General features: G+C 38.4%; 1 protein-coding gene across 2 annotated transcripts in view; it reads left to right on the top strand.

The window, feature by feature from the left end:
• The window catches only part of GLRB (glycine receptor beta), a 46,191-nt gene extending 21,874 nt beyond the window's left edge, over positions 1-24,317 (top strand). The window contains exons 5-10 of one of the 2 annotated variants that reach the window (XM_068137208.1): positions 57-286; positions 1,453-1,535; positions 3,028-3,168; positions 6,655-6,807; positions 11,292-11,584; positions 20,936-24,317. In XM_068137208.1, the coding sequence (XP_067993309.1) occupies positions 57-286; positions 1,453-1,535; positions 3,028-3,168; positions 6,655-6,807; positions 11,292-11,584; positions 20,936-21,232 (1,197 nt within the window). In that variant the 3' untranslated portion in view covers positions 21,233-24,317. The remainder of the gene's footprint in view (positions 1-56; positions 287-1,452; positions 1,536-3,027; positions 3,169-6,654; positions 6,808-11,291; positions 11,585-20,935) is intronic. The other variant, XM_068137209.1, reaches the window with a different exon arrangement.
• Positions 24,318-24,798: the final 481 nt, after the last annotated feature.

The following is a 24,798-nucleotide window of genomic DNA, read 5'->3' as shown; positions in this document are numbered from 1 at the left end:
GTGGGTTTCTGGCTAGACTTTTGGCTGGTCTAATATTTATGCACTTTTCCCATCAGGATTATAGAGTCAATATCTTTCTAAGACAGAAGTGGAATGACCCCAGACTCAAACTGCCCAATGATTGGAGAGGTTCAGATACACTGACAGTGGATCCAACTATGTTTAAATGTCTTTGGAAGCCAGATTTATTCTTTGCTAATGAAAAAAATGCTAACTTCCATGATGTCACACAAGAAAATATCCTTCTTTTTATATTCCGAGATGGCGATGTCCTAGTCAGCATGAGGTACTTTATTATGTATTTCTGCTCTTTTTGGAAATGGTGTGGTTGGAGATATGTATGCTGTGTGAAACTTAATAAGTTCATACACTTTAATATTTTAACTTTATCTGACAGTTTGTAAACAATACTGCTATAAGTTAAAAGTATGTAAAGAAATCAGGTGAAGATGTTTTGAAATATGTCAGTTGATAACACAGCAGGTAGTAGGCATTTGAAGTGTGTGTATGCTTGTGTCATCATTACTCAAAGCATGAACTTAACATAATAAGTAAGCTGTTATTACTGGAAACAAAGGTTAAACCCATTTGATAATTGCCTATGTTCCTGGAAACACAGTGAAATGGATATGATATCTGAAGGAAAGCCTTCAACAAACAGTGTAATTTGCACACCACTTGAATGTCAACTAAAGAAAATTGTGATTACTTACCAATGATATAGGGAAAGGCAGAAATTACAGATTTGTGAATACAAATGTTGTTGCAAAATTACTGGGACATAAATCTGATTAATTTACATGCCTTACCAGATACAGACATTTTCAGAAGACCCTAAAGTTTCATTTTGTTGCTATTAACATATACTTTCTTGTGGTTTTACTTAGTTTAGCAAAGGTATGCACCGTGACATAAAAATAATCATCTGTAGAAAATAGGAAATTGGTTGATTAAAGATCTGAATTATAGATCTGGAGAGTTTATAGACCAATGTTTTGTACAGATAAGGCTCCATCTCCTAAATTTTCTTCTGGTGTGAATGGGAACATACTGCCCTAGTAGAGGAGAACATGATTATTCAAATACATTGCACCTTTACCATTAAGAGGGAGCCACTTCTGAGATTATGGACACATGGGCTATTTCTTCCTAGAGGAGAAGCAGCTAGGAAAAAAAAGAAAGAAGATGGGAAAATCTAGATTATTTCTTTCTAAATCTAAATCAGGATGAGAAAACTCAGTCTCAAGTCTTTTGCCAATGGTGATCAGCAAAGAAAATACATTGGGCAATCATTTGGCACACACTGAAGTTCCTGGTGCTGATTTCAGTTGTTTCCATAGCAGATTTCTGTGTCTGTAGAAAATAGCATTTAAAAATCCCCATGATTTTTCTTTTTCTTAATGCCACATAAGGTAACAGGGTAGCTCAAACTGTTTTTAAATTTTGTTTCAGATTGTCTATTACTCTGTCATGCCCTTTGGATTTGACCTTGTTTCCTATGGATACACAACGCTGCAAGATGCAACTGGAAAGCTGTATGTAAATCAGTCTGTGCATAAAACCACTTGATTTCTAAGCATGCATGAGAAACAAAACCATATAAATTCTGTATTGTTCATGTCAACATTTTAAAGAAATATTGAAATTAATATTCATTTAGTCCTACCAACATACATGTCCTTGTCAAAATGTTTCTTACAGTTATGGCAGCGTGCACTCTAGGTTTAGCTTTTACTATCAAATGTAATTACAACTGATGAGTTTTATAAAAACATTGCAATAAACTTAGTAAAATGGGAAAAATAATCATTTGGGATTAAAAAATCCATGGTTTCCCCAGGTAGTTTTACCTTCCACAACCTGTGCTGCTTTCTAGGTTGTTTGGGTCTGATTTATTGTTTGAAACTCTTGATACAGGGGCCATACTTGATGCCAGTGCACTGAGAGCATTTAGTAGGAAACCCTTTAAAGTGGTTTCAAGATACGTTGTGGCATCTCTTGCTTATCAGGCATCTCTTGCTTATCAGTCCTGGTCTCTAGATAATTTGATTTTATGAAGCAGCAGCCAGATCTCTTCTCTGAGGGGCTTCATGCCATACTGGAAGTTGCAGCCAAAATGGTTTTGAGACCCATAGTCTTCCTGCACAAGGGTACCTACGCAGGTACAGGCTTTTCACAACACTCCAATCTCTGCTGATCCCAATTACAAAATAATTTTGTTTTCCTGAGTAAGGGCAAGTGTGAAGCAGAGAGAAGGAAGTTGGCTTGCTCCAACCTGTTCCTGTTGTAGTACAAAAATTTTGTTCCATTGTTACTCCACCAGACTGGATGGAGAAGGCGAAGCTAGGAAAGGAATGTCAATATCAAAGAAGGAACAAAGTTAACCAAGGAAAGCAGGGCATCCTACTGGGAACAAATTATATCAGAGCTTTACCATTATTCGACTGTCAGCATGTACCTGTAGAGTTGCAGTATGTACATAGTCATTTTGGCATTGCTAATAGGCATATGCATTAGCTGATGTAAACCCTTGTGGTAAACTCAAATCGGTTTGGGATTAAATTGGAATTAAACAGTAATCTTAATGGAAGTTTGCTCAACCTTTCTTGGTCTGGATGGCTTTACGAGTATTGCAGTGGTTCTTCAAGACAGAATTGCTCATTTGTTGTTTTACAGAAAGAACCAGATTCATCACAGCAATTGAGCTGTTAAATTCTTTTGAAGTTATCAGAAATTGAGAGCTCTTAGCACTCTAAAAAATGTCTTTATTCAGTGTAGTAATAATGCTGATATGATGTAATGTAATAATAATATAATGCTGATAATGTAATGTTCTACTCACCAAGTTCTCATTTAGGCCAACATAAAAATTCGGTTGTTGGCTATTTAATTTTTGTGTTTAATTCTTTGAACAGGAAATGGAAAGAAAAAGACTGAAAGAAATAGGATGGATATATGCTAGATTTTCTTGCAGAGTTTACTCTGATTAAGATGATTCTCGAAACAGTTATTATCTTGTTCTTGCAGTTGGTTACACAACTGATGACTTACGGTTTATCTGGCAGTCTGGAGATCCTGTACAGCTAGAGAAAATTGCTCTGCCACAGTTTGATATTAAAAAGGAAGATATTGAATATGGTAACTGTACCAAGTATTATAAAGGCACAGGTAGGTAATACAAGTGAATTGCATGGTAAAAGACTTTTAAGCTTCTTTCAATTACTGTTTATAATGAATGGCTAATATTTCACTTCACATCTTACATTTTATGAGATAAAATACATTACTTTTAACCAAGAAGTAGTTCATATAATAGTAAATATCCTATATGATTGTGGCAAACTAATTCTCACGTAGAAATATCTAGGCTGCAAATGAGATTCAGTGTTTATCTTGGTTTTGCTTGCACGTCTTGTGATCTTACTATCACCATTTTGTTTCTATAGTCCTAATGCCCTCTTATGCTTGTAAGTATCTAAATTTTCTGAAAAGTTATTCATGTAGTCACAGCAAAGTGGAATAATTTTGGTTTGCTCTTTCAACTTTTATTTCAGAAGTCAACAATATTAGAGTGTAACTTCAAATGCTTTGCTCTGCAGATTCTTTCTTTCTCTAAGTGCTCTGGAAAGTCTGTCAGAGAAATCTGCTTACAGTCCTCAGGCCTGTAGGATTATTTTCTGTGTGTGGGCACTAATTTATCTAATGGTTTCTGTACTCTGGCTTCTAATGTTTTATCTTTTCTACCTTGATTGATTCCTGTATATACTTATATCCAAACTACTTACTTACATGGACAATTGCAAGAATTTCTACAGCAACAGAATTCAGCAGGACATATTTTAATCACTGCTCTTGAATCATATGAATGCATCTTCCATTCAAACTCAACAAGTACAGTTGTGGTTCTGTAGCTTCTGAGGATCCTTTGCACATTACTCATTAACTATTCAGCTGAAGTTGAGGGTCTGTTACTTGCAGTTGCTCCTGATCTTGTTCCCAAGTCTGAAGAGATCTCAAGTAACTTTAGTATATCTTGGAGTGAAGGAATTTAATGTGAAAGTGATAATGAAAATTAGAATGTGGGTTGTTTTTTTAACCTCAGAATGATTAATTCTTAGCTGAACTACGTAATTCAACATTTCAGGTGATTTCCCTTTTCTAAGTAATATGAAATTAGCTCTCTTCAGGAAAATTCTGCATTTGTGAAAGCATAACCAACAACTTTCAGTGATTGCTGTCAAATCTAAGTCAGGATATGATAGAGGCTTACTTAGTGGTGAGAAAAATGTTTTGTTCCTAATTAAACAGTGAATTTACTACAAATAATAGGCTAGGAAGTAGTGAAAAGTTAAAGGAATGAATCTTTTAATTCCCAGCTCAAATTCAAGAAATGGGAAAACTGTAAAACTTGCATTTTCTTGGAGGGAAAAAAAGAAATATTTACTCAAGATTGCTGTCTTGTTATGGATGTTATCATGACATTTTGAGTTGGGTCCTAGATCAAAAATTAAACATCTAAAAAATCTTTAGATATTGTAGGTACTTTTAGGAGTCTTAAAGAAAAATCTAAGAATTGAACACTTTACCATTGATCAGGAAAGAAAATCAGGGGTGTTCTCTCAAGTTTCAGCACCTTGTGACCATGAGTTGAAATCAGACTGTACAAAATGCTCAGTAAAATGGTCACATTTAGGGTGCATGTGAGTTGAACATCAGAGAAAGAACATGAGAGAGCCATCAGTGAGTGGAGTGACAGCATGAAATTTTAAAAAATTTTCTTCATCCTTTTATTGCAAGTATTTTTTTTTTTATATATATAAAATTAAGAATATGTTTGTTAATCCCATAATTAAGACTGGAATGAAAACTTCGTTAATGTCAGTGGAACATTTTAGTACTCCAACATCATTTTAAAGGATGTTTTCAGTAATCAGTAGTTGTTTGGTTTACTTTCAATTCTTATATTTAAAGCATTCAAAAAAAAAAAAGTGTCTTTGCACACAAACAAATTCAGTAAAGGATTTTTTCAGTTAACCAAGAGACAGTGTGGCACATGGAAGCAGATTTTCAAAATTATGGCTTATGGGAGAGATTCTTGCCAATTGCAAAGAACTTGATCTTAATGCCTATTTATGTCGGCTGACCTTTCATCATACCTACCTGAGTAAGAAAGAAAAAGAGATAAGGAATTTGGGGTGAATTTTTGTGGCAATAAGGCAAATATTTAAATTTGCAAACTATCTGTTCTTTATTTATCAGTATGTATGAGAGATCCAAAGATATCCTCAAGAGTGGAACGGTGAGGGCAATAGATAATATTCTCTGCCTGATGAAAGATAATACAAAAGCATATGGAATTCATTTCTGCTGTAAAGCAAACAAATAAAGTCCCTCGTTTGAGAATAAAACATGGAAATGTCTGAAAACTATTTTGAAATTATAGAAGGGAAATCTGTCAGGCAACAGACATGTCCTGTAAAATCCACCTCCATATTATGACGTTGCTTGATAATGGTTCCAGCGTTTGTGTGATAAGCACACTGTCTCTGCTTCTCTCAACCTGGACAGATCTGATGTTATCCATGTGTGGATGATGCTACAGACACTGTGGCAATGTGCAGTTTATAGGAATTGAAGAGAATATAATGAACTATAAAATACCATAGATTTCTATTTCCTTAATGCCTGCATTTCCTTAATATTTTATTGTTTTCATTATTTTTGTTATTTTATGCCCAAATAGAACTTTTAAGATGACTTAGCATTCTACAGCACTTAGCTGATGAACTATAGAAGATAAACAGATACATTTTTGACAGATTCTGTCTTCTCAATCAGCTTCTTACCAACTTGGTTGACATAGACTGATTTGAATTTTGAAGTTGTAATATCACAAAGGAATGCCTTTATGAAGTTGTTTTCACAATGCTAACATAAAAATGCAGTGCTAACTGAGTGAAAATATGAACAGAATTTGTGTTGTGGTTGTCAGACTCCTGATCCATCTATTATCGCCAGCAAAGGCTGTTGTATCTGCAGCTTTTTTCTGTATTGACTTGATCTTAACACATATCATCTGAAATGTTTGTGTTCTTTAGATTCTCATCTTAAAAGATTTGAGGCAGTATTCTTGGTTTTCAAAATTTACAGTGTTTTTAGAGTCTTTTTAAATACTCTGCACTAATTTTAGAAGACACCTGTATCAGCTTTCAGTACTGGGGAAATCTCAGAATTGCATTCAGATCACCTCTTTCTACACTAATATTTCTTAATTCCACTTTTTGTACAAATTAATGCTAAGTACTGTTTTCAGACTAGCTAAAGCTAGTGTGACTACTAGACCCTTCAAGGTGGACTGCATCTTGAAGCCAGCATGAAAATGCTAGTCACTTTGACTGCCTGATACCCTGTGAGATAATGGAGAGTGCCTTATAGAGCACAGAGAGTACCACATGCCTGACCACACTTGGTGGTTTTACAGATCTGTTTTGAACACTTGTTTTTTTTTCCAGATTGAATCCTTTTCCTTTTTAAAGAAAATAAAATACATGAATTTTTGCTCTCAACTTAAATAGAGAATGATCTGGAAGATACATACTGGAAGAGGCTTATTTACAAAACACATTAAACATCAATGCATTTATTTCTTTAAAGGTTATTACACTTGTGTAGAAGTAATCTTCACTTTAAGAAGACAAGTTGGATTTTACATGATGGGTGTTTATGCTCCTACACTGCTAATTGTTGTTCTGTCCTGGCTGTCATTTTGGATCAATCCTGATGCAAGTGCTGCAAGAGTCCCACTGGGTAACCTGCGTATACACATACCATTATTTTAATGCCATTGAGCCATTCTTCGTTGCCTTAACAGCATGATGTTGGTCACTGAAAGCAACTTCACTTCCATTATCTACTCATCATTTTCGTGGAAACCTCCTCATTCATGTCCTGTAAAATCCACCTCCACATTATGATGTTGCTTGATAATGGTTCCAGCATTTGTGTGATAAGCATGCTGTCTCTGCTTCTCTCAACCTGGACAAATCTGATCTTATCCATGTGTGGATGATGCTACAAACACTGTGGCAATATGCAGTTTATAGGAATTCCAACATTTAAACAGTCAGTAAGAAAGCAGGATGATGAATATGGCTCTAAATAACTGCCAGTTTTTCTGAAGATTAGTAGATACCAAATGATGACTGGAAAAGAATTAGCATACTTTATTTCATTAGAGACTCAGTTCATGGGAGTGCTTCAGGCTTGTGCATTCGTGCTGCTCAGCACAACATGGTAGGCAGGCCCTTCATTTATTATTAAATAGTGGGACGTGGAGTCAGTCAAAACAATATTATCTTGGCTAATTGGGTTGTACATGGGACTCCAGCTCTGGGGTGACCAAACCCACTGACCCCAAGAGCTCAAGGAAATGTAGAGCCAGGCTCTTGCACTTTGCTTATTTGAATTCCCTTTCCCATGCCATGAGTTCTCCCTTTCCATGCTCTGGCTTCCACATCCTCCCCTTTTCTCTGGCACTCCCACCTCCCCAGTCCATACTTTCCAAACCTTTTCCATATTCCAGAAGGTTCAGTGCACCTCTTGGCAAGACCCCAGGGATACAGTTGTATAATCCCTCCAGCTGCCTATGTCCCTCAGGAGCCTCTCATCCTCACTTGAACCTCCACACCCTCATAGGACATGGCTCCTGTGCAGACTCACCTGCATGAACACGAGCTGATAAGCACTGGAGACCCTTGGAGTCAGGACCTGCCATAGCACCTTACCAGTCTTGTATCTGTGACCTGCAGTCTTACAGCAGTGGGTAGCTGAAATCCCTGTGTTAATAGTCATCTGAAGCAGGAGCATACTGAGTTTTTCGGGTGGAAAGGCATCTGCACACTCCCCTGGCCTAACCCTCATTGCTCAGGTGATCTATGATGCCTCTTCCTCTCCCAGTGATATGACAAGCAAAATAAACTAAGAATTGCAAAAACTACAACATTTGAGAAGGATGTTCAGATCCTTGATTTATCCAGAGGAGGGCTACAAGGCTGCTGAAAGGGTTGAAAGGAATGTGGACTGCCCGTTGGAATTGTCTGCCCAGGGAGGTGGTGGGTTCAATGTCCCTGGAGGTGTTTAAGAAATGACTGGATGAGGCACTTAGGGCCATGGTCTAGTTGATTAGTTAGGTTTGGGTGATCTGTTGGACTTGATGATCTTGGAAGTCTCTTCCAACCTGGTTGATTCTGTGAAAATATTTTTTTCACCTGATTATCTCTAATTAGCTTAAAATTTGAGTTGTATTTCCACTTTCATAATCCTGCACTTCAAAAAGCCAAGTAGACAGGCTTATTAATTATATATTAGATCTATAAGAGGCATAGCGCTGATATATGTAGCCTGGATGTCTTTGTGACTAAACCTACATGCTTATTTATTGTTGATTTGTTTCATTTGTTCTGTTTATTGACTCCTCATATGTATTAGCATTTCTCAAATAATGCATTTCAAAGATACTAGCCATTGTCTTGGTTATGTGACTTTTCCTGAATCCCCAGAGAAGAAAAAAATATATAATCTTTAAATCTGACCATCCGTTGGTCATGAGTCAGTATTTAGCAAAACAAGTTGTTAACACTGTCACTGTAGTAAGATTTGTGTTTCTTCAGTTTGCAGGAGGGGGACAAACCAACTCCTCTAGCTACATTCTGGAAGATAATTGACTCTGAATTCTAACGAGATTAGCGTTTGTGTGTGGAGTGAATGGTATCTAATCCCAAGAAAGTGTTGCCAGTGGCCGCTTCCACTCTCATTGGCTAGATGCAGATCTCATCAGATGAGAAGCAACTTCAGATTTACTCATGAATATGTTAATGCAGTCATCCCTAGAATTAGGTATAGTGGGCTACTGCTCTGCATGGCAAGACTTCTCCCAAGTATACAGGTGATTTAGGAATACAAGGCACTTTGCAAGCTGGTAAACAGACTGATTAATATTCTGAGGAAAGGATGTATGCCTTGATGGTGCTCTCTCAGTCTCTCCTCATAAGGCACCAGGCATAGTAATACTCACATATTAAGATAGTAAACACTTTTAAACCTACTTTAAAGGTTACTAGGAAAACAATTATGATATTCAAGTTGCTGAGCCAGTCCATATCGTTGAATAATGTGGTTATTCAGGGTAAGGGTAGAGGCTGCCTTTCCTAAGTCTAGCGTAGACATGCAAGGTAGTTGTTACAGTACACTGCTAGAAAATAAACAGCAAGCTGGCACTTTATGGCAGAAGGGTTCTGTGTATCTTAAGAGGCAGTACAGCCTTCTTTGTACCTGTTATTGCAAGTAGGAATCTTTGGGGTCCATAATTAGTGTTCATCCCCAGACAGCTGGTGGTGATCAGTGAAAAAATAATTTTGGTTCTCTTCAATGCTTACTTTCTGTCCTCGGGGGAATATTTGTACCTGAATGCTTCATATATAGTAGATGGAAAATAAGCCAGAGTGGACACTGAGGATTGTCTGTTCAGTATTTACATTCTGATCTGAGATAGCACATCTGGCCATTCTATATTCTTCCAATGGACATTAAAAAATCCAGCTTTGCATTGATACCACACAACTTTTATATGTTATTCACCAGTGAGCTGAGTGGGGTTTGGTTTTAGTTACTTTTCTACTCTTACTTGTTTATTTTAATGACCAAAAAATCCAGTGGACGTCTTCCAGTTTTAAAGGTTGTATATCACTGTCACTGGAGGCTTTTAAGAGGAGACTGGATGAGGCACTTGGTGCCATGGTTTAGTTGATTAGATGGTGTTGGGTGATAGGTTGGACTTGATGATCTCAAAAGTCTTTTCCAACCTGGTCTATTCTATTCTGGTCTGTTCTATTCTGGTCTATGCTATTCGGTCTATTCTATTCTATTTCTGAATAAAGCATCATATAATCTTATATTTTAAAATTGTATGCCTGTAATAATTTCTTTATACTTCAGTGTTACTGCAGCTAGTAAATTGCCCATTTGAGATTAATACCAAATAAAATGTCATATCTATCTTATTAAAATCCAAATGGGAACAATAGCAAAAGAATGATGTGTTTTTTATGATCAGCTAGAATTAAACACTTCCATAGGCCAAGACAGATACTTTCAGTTTCATTAACATTTTCACATCCTCAGCTTCTCAAAGTGGATCTGAAGAAAATGACCACTCTATGAATTACAAAATTGTTGTGCTTTGGATAACACAAGTGATCAATATAAGAAATGTGGTTGAGACTATCTCCTTTTGGCCAGCATTGTTTATAGGCTTCAGTTGCATTTCATGAAGCTGCCCACTCAGAACTAAAAGCTTTTATCATTAGTGTTCACAAACCCAAAATAGGACATTCTGAACTGGAAGTTGAACTGTTTCCCCTATATGACAGCCCTCTCTAAAGTTAGCTTTTCCCAAATGTAGCTGTTCATGCTACTATTTCTATTTCATAGGAGCCTGTGGGAAATCTTTCTTTAGGATCAGGCTTGTATTTTGTCTCTTGTGATGTGAGCTCTATGTTGATGGTGACATTTGGAAAGGATAAATGCTTGTTGAAACCCAGTTTGATGATGAGTTTAACCTTTCAACAGCTTTAGCAGATGTGGGGGATTTTTTCATGATAAGGGTTTCCTGAAATAGCCTTTAGAAAGCTTCCTCTATATCCTGGAAGCCTGAATAAGGGACTGTTTGTAGACCCTCAGTCACCTCAGTGTTTTCATCTTCACAATGAATCAGGACACAAACTTTTTTGTGCTGGCACAGTTTTACTCTTCAACAAAAACTTCCCTTTCAGCTAAGGTTTGCCCATCGCACTTGTGGACAGCTCAGTCAGAGAATTGCTTCTGCTGTAAGCCAGTTCGGATTGCTGGGACAATAGTAGCTTAACTTAAAGGACTTGGAGTCTTTTAAGTATCATATATTTACCTTCCCTCTTCCCAGACTTACATGTACGTTGTAAAATAAGTCTTTGGAAAGTCCATTTCCCAACTCTGTGATGGGGCAGGAAAGCCACAACAACCAGTTTAGCCTCAACTCAATAATTCAGCGTTAGTTGCAGTATCCTATCTAAGTATCCTGTTCAACTTGTTCATTAGCTAAAGGCATGTACACTTTGTATACCTGCTGCACCAGCCACATTGTGAAGTCCCATTCACTGTTACAAATCATTCACCATTGTCTGTTTCAGAGGAAGAGCACACCCAGTGTTCCTAAGGGTAAGTTTTCTTTAGTCATTGTATTGTTTTTCTTTCCATAGGTATTTTCTCAGTGCTCAGCTTGGCATCTGAATGTACCACTCTTGCTGCTGAACTTCCCAAAGTGTCTTACGTGAAGGCCTTAGATGTCTGGCTGATTGTTTGCCTTCTCTTTGGGTTTGCATCCCTGGTGGAGTATGCAGTGGTTCAGGTAATGCTAAACAATCCAAAGAGAATTGAAGCTGAAAAAGCAAAGATTGCCAAGGCAGAGCAAGTGGAAGGGAAGGGTGGAAATGCTGCCAAGAAGAACACCGTGAATGGCACAGGGACCCCAGTCCACATCAGCACTTTACAGGTAGGAGCTGTGAAGCTGTGTATGCAAAATCATCATTATCCTCTATTAATGCAATTCCAAGAATATACTGCTGGAATAGTTCTGGATAATGTTTAATCTTAGAAGTGGCTGAGACATTAAAAATATCATTGGAATTAATGGCTAGCAGACTGACCAATTGGTCTCTAGTGACCTAAGGTCAGATGTGCTAAATGAAGAATCTTGTCTTTTAATATCTAGTGCCATGGTTGCTGCTGAGTTTCAGGTAAATAAAGTAGCAAGCAGCTTTACAGCTGCTGTTTTTCTTGTAACAAATAGCAGCTGTCGGATTGTAACTATGCAGAGGACAGGACTCCCAGTCAGTATTTGCTGAGAGCGTACTCAAGTACTCATCTCATTGCTTTCCCCAGGGATGGCCACAGCTGTCCCACATTGCATGTCAAGCATCTCTGAAGACAGGGATCCAGAAGTTTTGGTATTTGTTAGCAAAAGACAGGTCTCTCTGTCTGTCAGACAGTTCCTGCACTTCATGTGTTGCCAGATAGAGTTTGTGGGTAATTGGATCAGTTGTCATTATATGGATAAAGATGAGATGTACATCTTCACTCAGCCCAAAGTTTTCCATTATGTTTCTAAATTCTTGGTGTTGTAAAACACCCTGTTTGTGCTCCAAGAGTTATCACATGTCTCAGACCAACTGTCCTCAGTCCTGAGTGCTATGTAATTGGCATTTATTCTGCGGAAGAAAATGCATTATGCTACAATATGTGGAATATATATTTGGCCAACAACTTTCAATGACTCAGCAATTTTGATGTATGAAATATAGCTATTGGGCCAGATCCAACCACTAATACTGGTAGTATACAATGTGACCTGAGCTTTTCTTTAAAGAAGGAGTAGTTTATGCCACAATGGCAGAAAGCCTGTCGTAGTATCATGTTGGTATTGCCCCATAACTAATTACCTCCAGTTGAGGGAGCCTCAGGTAGTGCAGAGCTCATGCAATTAAGTACTACCACAATTCCCATCTGCTACAAGAGTCTCCTGGGAACTGTTTTGGCAGCAACCAGGCTCCCCTTAAAGCAACCTCACGAGTGCTTTAACTTGTCTCACAACTACTTCCCTAAGTCCAGGCAACCTGGGAACTGAGTAGAAAGAAAGATAACTGCTACCTCTGCACTGAATTAGAGATTTTTGTGTTCAGCAATTTGCAGGTCCTAAATTCAGCTCTTCATTGTGACAAAGTAGTTGCAGCTGTCCAGCAGAGCAGCATAAAATATATCTACTTCTATTTTAAATTCATAACAAATGTAAGTGTTCAGCTTGATCAATTATGAGACTAACGGTTTTTCAGTGTTGTGAATAAAATCAAGTTGCTAAATTACTAAATCTTCTCAGTGTGTGCACCCTTTAAGGTGCTTGCCATTGTCATAACTATAAGGAGAATAAAATTATGACTACTGTCTTCTCATGACCCAATTTCCTGAACCAACCATGGGCAGTGAGGGGGTCATACTAGATTCAAAAGTTCTCTTGGAGTAAATTAAGGTGAGCTATGATCAAACAGCTGATGAGTTCTGTTTAGTTGATCCAAGGAGCTTTATCACTGTTTGAGACAGTAGAAAGTGGGGTCTCACATATCCTTTAATATATTAATATTTTTTTTCAAGAAGGCAAGTTTGGATGTACATTGTATTTTAAGACCTAGTCATTGTCCACAAAAATTAAGCAACACTCCCCGTGAATGGTGTCTAGCAGTAGGCTGAATGGTTTTAGGATTCAGACCTCACTCTACCCTCCATGATCTTGCAAAGTAAGCTCCATCATCTCTTGTTTGACCTGCACTTTTCAGGGCCTTTCCAATTTGTTGTCAGACACCTTTACCATTCTAATACCTATAATTGGTGTAGGACTTATGTGAAGTCCTGGGCACACATAGCTTCTGATGATCTTTATACAGATCTTTACACAAAACATTTGTTTACTGAATCATATTGGAAATAGATGTTCATCGCTGTAAAAATTGATCATGTGGCTGAGTGGTCTCCTCCTCTAAAGGCAGAGGAGTTTGTATCCAGCCACCTGCTTTGAAATATAGCCTATCTGAGGGAGGGTAATTTCTGGGAAGATCACCAGGCTGAGATAGAAAAAGGTCTCAGCCTGATGAATCATTTGACATCAGGATATGGTAGGACAATGATGCTAGATTTCATATATTTGAATGCCATAAAACTGCTTAAGCTGAAAACTCTGAACCAGCTACTGTGTAGGAGTACTTTGAATGTTCTCAGCCCTGCACAAGCCTGTACTAAACTCCTAAATCAAAACAGGTCTAAATCTTTCAGTAGCTCTGACTCTTATTCCAAAAGTAGATCTGCCTCACAAATTTGGATTGCTTTAATACAGCCCTAGCAATGATCAAGTTAAAAGTGCATTTGTCATACAGGAAATATGCAAGGGAGGGAAACATTAAAGAAACAGGTAATGTAAAAAAACCTGTGTGTTGAAAGGCATAGAGAATCAGAAACAGAGAGATTCCAGAGTGCTGTCCCAGACCTTCAGGTGCTGTTTCTCATCAGAATTAAGTAGGATTGTGTGTGAGGAGAGAGGAAATTTTGTGATATATATACCTGCAAAGACTTAGGTGAACCAATGTGTAGCTTCAGGAGAGAAGGACAACTTAGAATTGCATCCTAGAAATGAGTGTGCATCCCACAGAAATGTTCAAGGATGTTCTCTTTCCCCTTAGGACATAAGACAAAACTGATGTAGTGTGTAGCTGGAAATCTCACCATAGTCAGGCTTGGAATAGTGAATAGACCATATGGGATTCAAAGGTAAACCCAACAGGAAAGTCTTAGAATCAGAAAACTCCAAGTGAGGAAAACAAGAAAGCATTAATAATTACATTTATGTGTTTTTCCAGCTTAAATTAAGCACTTGATTATTATAGGACTTTAACTGAATGTTGCTCATGGATATCTCTAAGTTATTAGAGGGGCTTCAACTTTAATTCACTTTAAATTGTCCCTGATCCTGATGCCAGGCCAGTTTGCCAGCATTCTCCAAGCAGCAAATTGTTTCCTTGCTGCCTCTTTCAGCAATAAAGTCTCAGCAGGAGATTTGAGGAAGAGGCCAGTATGTAAGGTACGGGGGGGTTGCTGGGGTGAGAAGGTGCCAATTGTGAGAAGGATCAGAGGAAGTGCAGGGAAGTAAGTGAGGTGGTCAGGCATCTCTGGTTGCAGCCCTTCTGGAACAACTTGTTTTCATGTGCATTCTGCATTTGTGAAAGATCAGCATGGCATCTGATCTGGAGATTTGGCATGTTTCTTTCTAGTGAGAAACAAGCCATAATGAAAACACACGATCATATTTAAAAATCAAGCAGCCACTGCTCCTTTTTTATGACAAGAAATTGGGTAAAGGGATAAACTTCTCAGTATATCCTAAACACTAAAAGCTTGATGGCGTTCATAGTTGAAGGTGAGGAGAAGATATCCCCTGTAACAGAACCTGTACACCTGGAAGTTTTCCACAGAAATAATTTTGGGCACTGTCAGTAGAGTCAGTGATCATAACTGACAGTCACCAAGAGTGACAGTGAAGGTGGCAGGATGAAAGCAATTCTTATTATTTGACAGTCACCCCATGATGGAGAAAGGCTTCCATGGATGCATAGCTAGTTCTGCTCTGCACTAAATCTTGCGTGCTGGCTGACGTAAAACCTGAATTTTGTCAGCATAGGCCAAACCCCTGAGCCTGTGCTTTATGACTCATGCTCCCTCCAACAAAAACCCTTGAAATGTCAGTGCCATTTTAAGCCCAGAAATTTATCAATATGTCTGCCTGATTAATGTCAAGTGGTCCATCTGGCAAGATCACCCTGAATCTGTAGGAAAAAATGAGAAATTCAACATAAGCACTTCTGATGTGTTTTTCTAGGGGCAGCAATGGCTGTGCATTGACAGGCAAGAAGCCATGAGAAAGTACAGTTTGGATCCCTTAGCTCATAGTAGCTGGAAGTAGATGCTATTCTAAGCAAAGGAGAAAATTAGGCAACCTGATGGTAACTGCTGGCACTGGCTTTTTACTGGGAATCCTTAGTAGGAGTTTATGTGTGTTTCCTAGCAATGCAATATCATACAGTGAGAAAAACAAGCAAAAAGGGAAGTGTTTTGAAGATGAATCAGGGTTTTTTTGCTTTCACTGGTGGCGTAATTGCAGGCAGAGATTGCACTGTTAACTCTAACACCCCTCAATTTGAAAAGTCACATTTTCATTGAGCCCATATATAGAAGCTGTCCCCCCCAGATAATGTGCTGAGGACTGGAGAGAACATTTGCAGAAATGGTGGCTCTGTTGGGTGATAAATAGTGCTATGCAAGTGGTGCTAATAGCTCTAAACCCAGTTACTTAAGGGAAAAAAAAAAAAAAAAGAAGAAAGGAAAACAAAGGTAAAAAAAAAAAAGTAGTGCTATTGTTTGCCTTACCTTTTCAGAGCTGCATCCAGGCTCAGAAGCATGATAGGCGTTTTGTTCATCTCTACTGATATATAATGAACCTGACTACTGTTAGTGGCCTATGGTGACCTGATCTTCCCATATTGTCTTTACCCCTTGAGTGGCTCTCCAGACTCATATTTTTCCTGTAGAACCACCAGAAACCCAGTTTATATTTTCCCTTGTGCACAAAACCACAGGCTGCAGTCTATTTTAATAGTTCCTGACAGCATTTCAGGTACAGAGCAGGTACTTTCTGCTCTAGTGACTCACGTATCTATCCTTGGAGAGAATTCAGAACATGACTGTAAAAAAGGCCTCAAGCAATCTGCTTTGAGCAGGAGGTTGGACTAGATGATCTCTAGAGGTCCCTGCCAAACTCAGTCTATGCTGTGATTTTGTGGTATGTTATATATAAGTATTTTTTATCCTGTACTTTGCAAGGAATATTTGGAATGTGATAGCAAATTCCTGCTGAGCTGCACCAGAAAATATACTCAGTCTGAATACACACTAATGCTAAACTGTAATTACTTTAATGGTGTTTTACATCTATCATTATGGCAAGAGCAAAGGAAGAGCACAAAACAAGCGCAAGAAAGATTAATGAGAGAGTTTCCTTGAAAACTTCTCCTTCAGCTTGTATAGAAGACTTTTAGGCAACTGGCAACACTAGTGACAAATCTGCATGCCAAAAAAAAGAGGTTAGGTGCAACAGGAGCGTTGATTTTGTGGCAGAAAAGACATGCTATGTAGGGCAGAGAATACTGCATTACAGTAGGGAAGGCACACATGCTGGGCTTGAGAGGCTGCCAGTGCTATAGCATGTTTGAAGCTTTTCTAAAAATTATGGACAATATATTTCTGCTTTTGAGAATTCTTGAATCCAGCATGATGCCATCCTGATGGATGAAGAGGACTTACCACAGGATGAAGAGTCCTCTAGAAAGGAACTTTATTCAATTTGCATGAAACAAATTTAGAGGAGTTCTGGCATTTTTGGTGATATGAATGGACAGATATCACACATTTGAAAATTATTATTTCTCTTCTGGGTGGAAGAATTTAAACAAAAATACATGAGTTAGGCTGGTGAGGTATCTATCAGTGTTCACAACAGCTACAGACTAGAAGGGAAGTCACACTAATTCAAAAAACCAAACCAAACACACAAAAACCCCAAAACCAAACCAAACCAAAAAACCAACCAGCACAACTGAAAACAAACTCTGTAAAGACTTTTCAAGCATTTCTCTTTCCTGCTCACTGACAAATGGAGAAGTTGATGGCAATTAATATAAACTGAAATCCAGAAAATAGGTGTGGATAATAGGTGTAGGTAACAGGATATATGGTTAGCATAATTGAGGGCAATAGGAAATCACTTTGCATGCATACCAAGAAGATCTGAACTAAGAGTAGTGCTCCAATGCTAAGTAGAGATGCTGTAAGTATCAAGGATTAGCAGAAAAGGCAAAAGTGTTGAATAAACATTCTGCTCTGTGTTTGGGGAAAAGCCAGAGATATTCAATCAGCTGATGAAATATCTTTCATTGACAGTAGCTAATGAGGACGTTAAACAGTTGCTATTAAAGTTAGACATTTCATAATTGAGATTTCAGCATAAGTTGCATCTGAGATTTTTTAAAGAGCTGGTCCATGAAAGCTGTGGAACATTAATGCTGATCTTTTAATAAATGCTTTAAAACTGGGAGGGTTCCAAAAGACAGCAAGAATCTAACTTTATGCCAGCAATTTTAAAGGCTAAATGACATAACATGAATAATTATAAGCCTGACATCAATCAGTGGAAAATATTGCATAGCTAACAGGTGTCTGACAAGTAATTTTTATTCATAAGTATTAATTACCATTGCTATTATTCATATTTCAGCCCCATGTTTACTAGTAAATTTGAATAGGTCAGTAAAATGAAAGCTGATCTGTGTGTTTATTCATTTAGTCAAACTGGACATAATTCTTTTAAAGATTGTCAATTAGCTTGACAGGAGTAACAACATGGAGGTAAGAAAGTCTTAAGAATGTTTGACTTGGCTTCATATGCTGACCCAGTTACGTCATCTGAATTATGCAAAATCAAGGGTAGATTTGTTGCCATCTGCAACTACCAGCAGTTAATCAGGCTAACTATAGTCGTGCTGCGTGATTGAATATTGAAGCCAAATAAATTCAGGTTAAAAATAAAGTACATATGTCTGTGGGGAACAGGGGCATGAAAAAAGTAAATCTCCACCTTGGATGTTTTTAAAGGAAAATCCAAGGTAACTAGTTTGAGCAGTGAATTTAGAGAGTGATGAGAAACATCAGTAGCAGCAGAGGCAGCAATGAAGAGTTAGTTCCCACTCTCTGCCAGTCTGCATGCACAAGCAGCACTCCTCCTTTCTTCTCTTTCCCTGTCTGCTTACCACATTATTCCCCTAACTCTGCAAGCAAAGGCTTTCTGAGCTGGGTGTTGTCCTGCTGCAGTGTCACACACTGCAACTCTGGAGCAGCAGCAGCAGGTACTGAGCTTGGCAGTGAGCACCAGTCAGCTTGAATTTTTCATAAGGTAAGAAAGGATCATCACAAGGGGATTTCTGACTTCTAGGTATAATTTTTAGGTGTTTCTGAGGTGTTCATCAAAAGGCAGGTCTACTGTTCAACATACCAAAACTAGACAAGGTGACCCAGTCCTGTGAGAAACAGGAACTAGCTCTGTATTTTGGGCCAAGAGCCACATCACCTTCCAGTGCCCTCCTCAGCACCCCTGCCTCCATGCTAGAGGAATGAGAAGCAGCTGCCAGTTCCACTGGGGACGGGGGGAAGCCCTGCGCTATTCCAGCAGCCTTTCCTTCCCAATCAGCTGCTCTCGATCCTTTGCAGGACATAAGTCATAGATCTGGTAGAAGCAACCTGCAGGCTCTGTCTTGCCCACAGGTCATGCTGCTGGAGCAGGGTAAGGCAAATGGTATCAAATATTTTCCAGGGCCAAGTTCTCAGTCAGGAAGGAGACAAAAGGATGTAACATTTAAAAATGTTTTACTTTTTTTACAAGTATTCTGTGTAGTGCTCTAAAATCAAGTCTCGTGATATCATTTTCCACAGAAATTATTCCTGTAGCCTTTGGTAAGTGTCAGGAATATTGTTGTGCTTCTAGTGCAAACCAAGACAGGGTGAATAAAAGGCAGATAAATTACTTTTAATATAATATCACTTTGTTTAGAGACAGCTGTATGTCAACTGAAGTATATTTAGGTTAAAACAGCAGAAATATTGGAGAGTTGGAGGTGCATGAGAAGAAATTTAAACCTATGCCTAGGCAGGGACTGGATATAGAAAATAGAAGCACATTAGATTTGTAAACCAAGGGAAACAAAAGAAATTGTTTTTAAAAGTAACATATATGTATTAAAGAAAAATTTGGGCCAGGTTGCTCTTTCAAGGGAAATTGTGTCACCCTTATAAATCAGTACTCCATCTGACACTAAACTAAGCAGAGCTCTGTGTGAACATGCTGTGAACAGTCTTCTGCTTATAAGGCAGAGGTGACCTAGAAGCCATTCCCTCAATTCTCTGTCCTACAAGTGAATGAGAACAGACTTGAACAGCCTTTAGGGAAGCATTCTCTAGATACTGCAGATGGAACAGGAATATTCTGTATTGTAAATGAGAGTGCTTAGCCTACAATTAGTGTCATGGGGGTTTACAATATATTGCTGGTAGTATGAGGAATGGACTACACATTTGCAAATCTAAAAGCAGGCCTATAATTTCACACATGATTCTGTTTCAAGTAATGGTCTTACTAAACCTTACTAGTTTTGACCATGGCAAAAGTGTAATATTCCTGTGACTCTTCAGTCAACATGCACCCCAGTCCTGCAGCTTACCCTTTTGTTGCACAAGGATATGAACCAACTGGAAGGAACCTCTCAGATCACTGACTGAAAGCCCCCATGTCACCCAGGGTCACATAATCATGTTCATACACGTCTCAGTCACCACCTTACTAGGCCGTTTGCCCTGATACTCCAATGTTGAACACTGTCGCAGGCTGTTAAGAATTTTTTGCTCCAGAATACTTTGGTCTGGAGGACAACAAGTACTTTTTAAAATTTAAATGTTCACTGCCTGTGTAAGGTAATTGTCTGGTCTGTAAAAGAGAATGGTTTACCTGGGGTTACCCCACAACACAGTAGTAGTTGATACCCAAGAACACTGCTGGAGCTATAGAAAAGACAGGTAATCAGCTGCTGGATTTTGATTTCCCAGCTCCAGTGTAAGGATGGGAAGTGCTGAGAATGGTGTCACATCTTTGTTACCTGCCTTTAGAGAGACACCAAGGACTGCAGGTACAAAGAAAATGCCTTCCCATGGAAAGTGTAACCCTAGGATGAGATACAGGATCTTGAGCTGGCTACTATGTAGAACTAGAATAGGCTTTAATTGTTGCACCAAACACAGAATTTTAGGGTTAATTCCAGGCCTCAGTAAACTGCAAATATTGAGTAGTATCTGTCCTGCAGGTTCATCAGCACAGACACAATGTCCAAAAATACTCTCTACAGAAATATTCTCTCCCCTTCTATCTTAAAATGAAGGAGTCTAACTATAGCAGGGTGCACAGCATGAGGCACCTTGTGCATGAAAAATTAAACAATTATGAATGTTTGGATTAGCTTATATGATTGAATGATCATCCTTAAGTACTTTATAATGCAACGATTCAGCAAATTAGGCTGATGTAACATATCCCTATCAGCAGGTAATTTCCTGCATGTTTGTTTGCTGTGTTCTTTAGCAGCTGCATTAAGTTTCTTAATGAAATACTGTGAGTAGATTGTGATTCCCCTCGCTCTTTATTTCATAGGTTGGTGAGACCAGATGCAAAAAAGTTTGCACTTCGAAATCTGATCTGAGATCCAATGATTTCAGCATTGTGGGAAGCTTGCCAAGGGATTTTGAATTATCGAATTATGACTGTTATGGGAAGCCCATTGAAGTCAACAATGGGCTTGGGAAATCTCAAGCCAAGAACAATAAGAAGCCTCCTCCTCCCAAGCCTGTTATTCCATCAGCAGCAAAGAGAATTGATCTTTATGCAAGAGCACTGTTCCCTTTTTGCTTCTTGTTCTTCAACGTCATATACTGGTCCATATATTTATGATAAATCTTTTCTTTTTTCTTTTTCTTTTTTTTTCATATGTGTGAATTATATCCCATTTCATTACCCCTTCCCAGTCATGAAGGCCACTGTGTGAAATTATTTGCATTTGCAAAGCAATATGTTGCATTTTGATGCCATGCGATTGTACTGAACATGTGGCATCTGAAATTTGAATGAAAGCATGACACTGCAATGTCTGTGCTCCAACCAACCTTGTATATAAATGTACAGCATACATCCTGCTTTAGGAATATATATGAAGGACAGTGCGTACTACATTATAAAGATGATTAACGCTCTTCCGCTGTTAGTAACATACAGAGATCTAAAGTGTTTCTGACAATGAAACTGATGTGCACGTTGAGTATTATTAAAATCAGTATTCTAGTATATGTAGCATTTAACAGCTTCTCTGCTGACTTCCAGAGGGGGAAAAAATAAAAACACAAAACAACAGGAGGATGAACATCTTGTTCTTGTGTAATTTTAGATGGCACTGTTGAAGAAAACAGCTAAGATGCAATTTGCATTAATTAGACTTTGTAAGTGAAGGCAATGTTGGATAAGCTGATCTTGTCTATGTGGAAAAATAAAGAGCAGAATTACTAATTTTGTAAAATCAGCTCATTTAGGGAAAAAAACCCAACACAACAAACAACTCTCGTATGCATCGAGCAGGCACACTTAAGTGTGTGACAACATGCTGACAATAAAACATTGGGCCAAATTTTGACTGCTGTTTCCTTAGGCACAAACTGGATGCAATATGTCAAAATCAAACAGGCCACTTTCTAGACTGAAGGTGTCAGAAGTTTTGGAGAAACATCACAAGATGAAGTTTGGAATCAGGTTGTATTAATTTTTTTTATATTACTCCATTCACTAGTTCATCTTCTGTGGCACCTGCCAAACCTTTGGTGTATGTCACGATTTTATTGCTGTTGTATTGGATACATCTCACTCTGTTTGCCTTGTTTATACCCTTGAAAGCTTTCAGTTTCTACAAACAATTTGTTTAGATGAAATCCCATTTTACCACTAGCTACACTTCTTTTATTGTTTGCCTGTCAAAATGCAGATGACCAAAGCTACACCTAGCCATCAAGAGAAGTAAAGATGTGTCCATCTTCAGGTCTAAGGTCCAAGAAGCTGAGTATACCATGAGCCCTTTTGCCTATGTATTAATTAATGGCTGCCTTCACCAACTCATTGATTTGGCTGCTGCTTTTTGGAGAAAAACATAGAATCATAGAATGGTCTGGGTTGGAAGGGACCTCTGAAGGTCATCTAGTCCATTCTATGTATGAAACAGTTCTGATAGGAGACTGCTCTCTATTTTCCCTATGATATGGGGACTACTTAAACATAATCTCCATGAGTGTGTGGGGCAGGGCCTTTGGTCTCCTCTGGGTGTCATGATACATCGTTTCATAAGGGCAAGTCATGAGATGAAATACAGCCAGAAGAAAGCTGCTTGTGTGAGCAGCACGTGTGCCCTGGAAATGCATAGGGACTGAGGCTCAGGTATTGAGAGCATCCTGTTGAAAAACATGTCTCTGCCTGTAAAGCTGGGGCACCAGAGCCAGTTAAAATATGAAAAGACAGGTCTCACTAATGTGGCAATTCACAAAAGGAAATAAGGATTATTGACTCCTCCTAGTCTAGGAAGGGACTGAATCAAATACGTGAAACCTTCCATCATGAGGAAACAGACACAGTAATATCTATGCTACATTTCTAGCTCATCCAGGATGTGTTGAGCCTATGCAGGCCATGAGTGGACTGTTGGATCACTTGAGTATTACCCACCACATGAATATTGGCCACATATAGCAAGCTTGCTCAACCAGAAGGTCAAAAATGGGAATATAAAAGAGTGAAGCATGCCACTCTGGCTTAAATGGGCATTTGGTAGATCTGCTCGTGCCCCAGGTTTTTCCTAACTACTGCCACTTTGTGATCAACAGCCTGATTGCAGTGATTCAGGTTGGGGTTGAAGAGCTCTGCTCTTCAGAATAGGGTCAGGTGTTTTCAACCAGCTTCCTGGCGACTTTCTTGTGGAGATTTCAGGGAACCACTTTACCCTGTGGTCACAGTTTTCCCTTTGGATTTCTTTCTTATATGAGGAAATGGAAGGGAAATCTCAGATGTTACTGAGCCATATTAAACCAGTAGGGGTGGGGGGAAATGATATCCTTAAGGTCTACTTCAAAGTTTAAGTATTTCTATCTGTTGAAGTTATTCACAGAATTGTCAGAGACTCTAAGAAACAGAAAGGTTACGTCGAAGAGATGAAGGAAGGGGTAATTTTTATACATACAATCAGAGTGCTATATTTATAGATATTATTTATTCTCATACTTGTATTTTTTCTTACAGTACTGGAAGGCAAGAAAATAATTACCCTGTGTTGCAAATTATATGAATTTTGGAAGATAATTTTATTGGTAGAACTCTTCTTAAATGATTTATCTGTAATTAATGTCCACATTCTATCTGTACAATATCAATTATAGATTCTATTGTTAAATTAATCTTTGTTCCTTCTTGCTTTCCTGCTTACTTGACGGCTTTTGTGTTTTATCATAAAACATTTAATCAATAATACACTGTAATTGCTTTCCAACTCACACAAAAGAAAGAAAAAGGCATGTGTATCGTTAAGATAAAGGCTTTTCATTTATTTCTGCACAAAAACTGAGGACAGAAGCAGAGTTTAACAGCAAATTTGAAAAAAAGAAATAAAATAAACCAGTATGAACTATAAAGTATTAATTTTCTTTATCCTTACACTAGATAATATTGCAGTATTTGTATTACCTTGGAATATATGAGCTTGTCCTACTGAGCAGTAACTGATTTGTTTTCTTTTTCTTCATTTCACTAAAGGTCATTGAGAGTTTTGCATATTGTATCACATTATGGTCCTCCAGCACCCTCTAGTTGTAAAACTCTGCCTGTTGACTGATTTCCAGAACAAGGTGCAAATGTAAAACTGTACAGGGAGTATAAGAAGTTAATTGATAGTGATAACATGAAGGAGGCAAGTATTAAAAAATAAACCCAAATGTACATAAAATTTGAATAGTGCTATAGAAACTTGATGTGAAGTATGAATTTAAAACTGCGGAGATTAAAGCATTCAGCTAGTAGCAAAGGTGAGGCTTATGAAGTACAGATTGGTAACAAAATCCACATCCAGCTGGAGGCCAGTCACTAGTGGTGTCCCCTAGAGATCAGTGTTGGGCCTGATCCTATTCAATATCTTTATTGATGATCTGGATGAGGGGATTGAGTCCACTATCAGTAAGTTTGCAGACGACACCAAGTTGGCAGCAGGTGTTGATCTCCTAGAGTGTAGAAGAGCTCTCCAGAGGGACCTTGGCAGGCCGGACAGATGGGCAGAATCCAAGATGATGGCGTTTAACAAGTCCAAGTGCTGGGTGCTGCACTTTGGTCACAACAACCCCATGCAGAGCTACAGGCTGCGGTCAGAGTGGCTGGAGAGTGGCCAGCCAGAAAGGGACCTGGGCGTACTGGTTGACAGCTGGCTGAACATGAGCCAT

The sequence above is a fragment of the Melanerpes formicivorus genome, unplaced genomic scaffold (genome assembly GCF_026170545.1).
Source record: "Melanerpes formicivorus ecotype bairdi unplaced genomic scaffold, bMelFor1.0.p_v2 SCAF_4, whole genome shotgun sequence".
In the NCBI taxonomy this organism is placed as follows: domain Eukaryota; kingdom Metazoa; phylum Chordata; class Aves; order Piciformes; family Picidae; genus Melanerpes; species Melanerpes formicivorus.
Note: the sequence above shows the minus strand (reverse complement) of the source record. Positions and strands in the feature narration are given on the sequence as shown.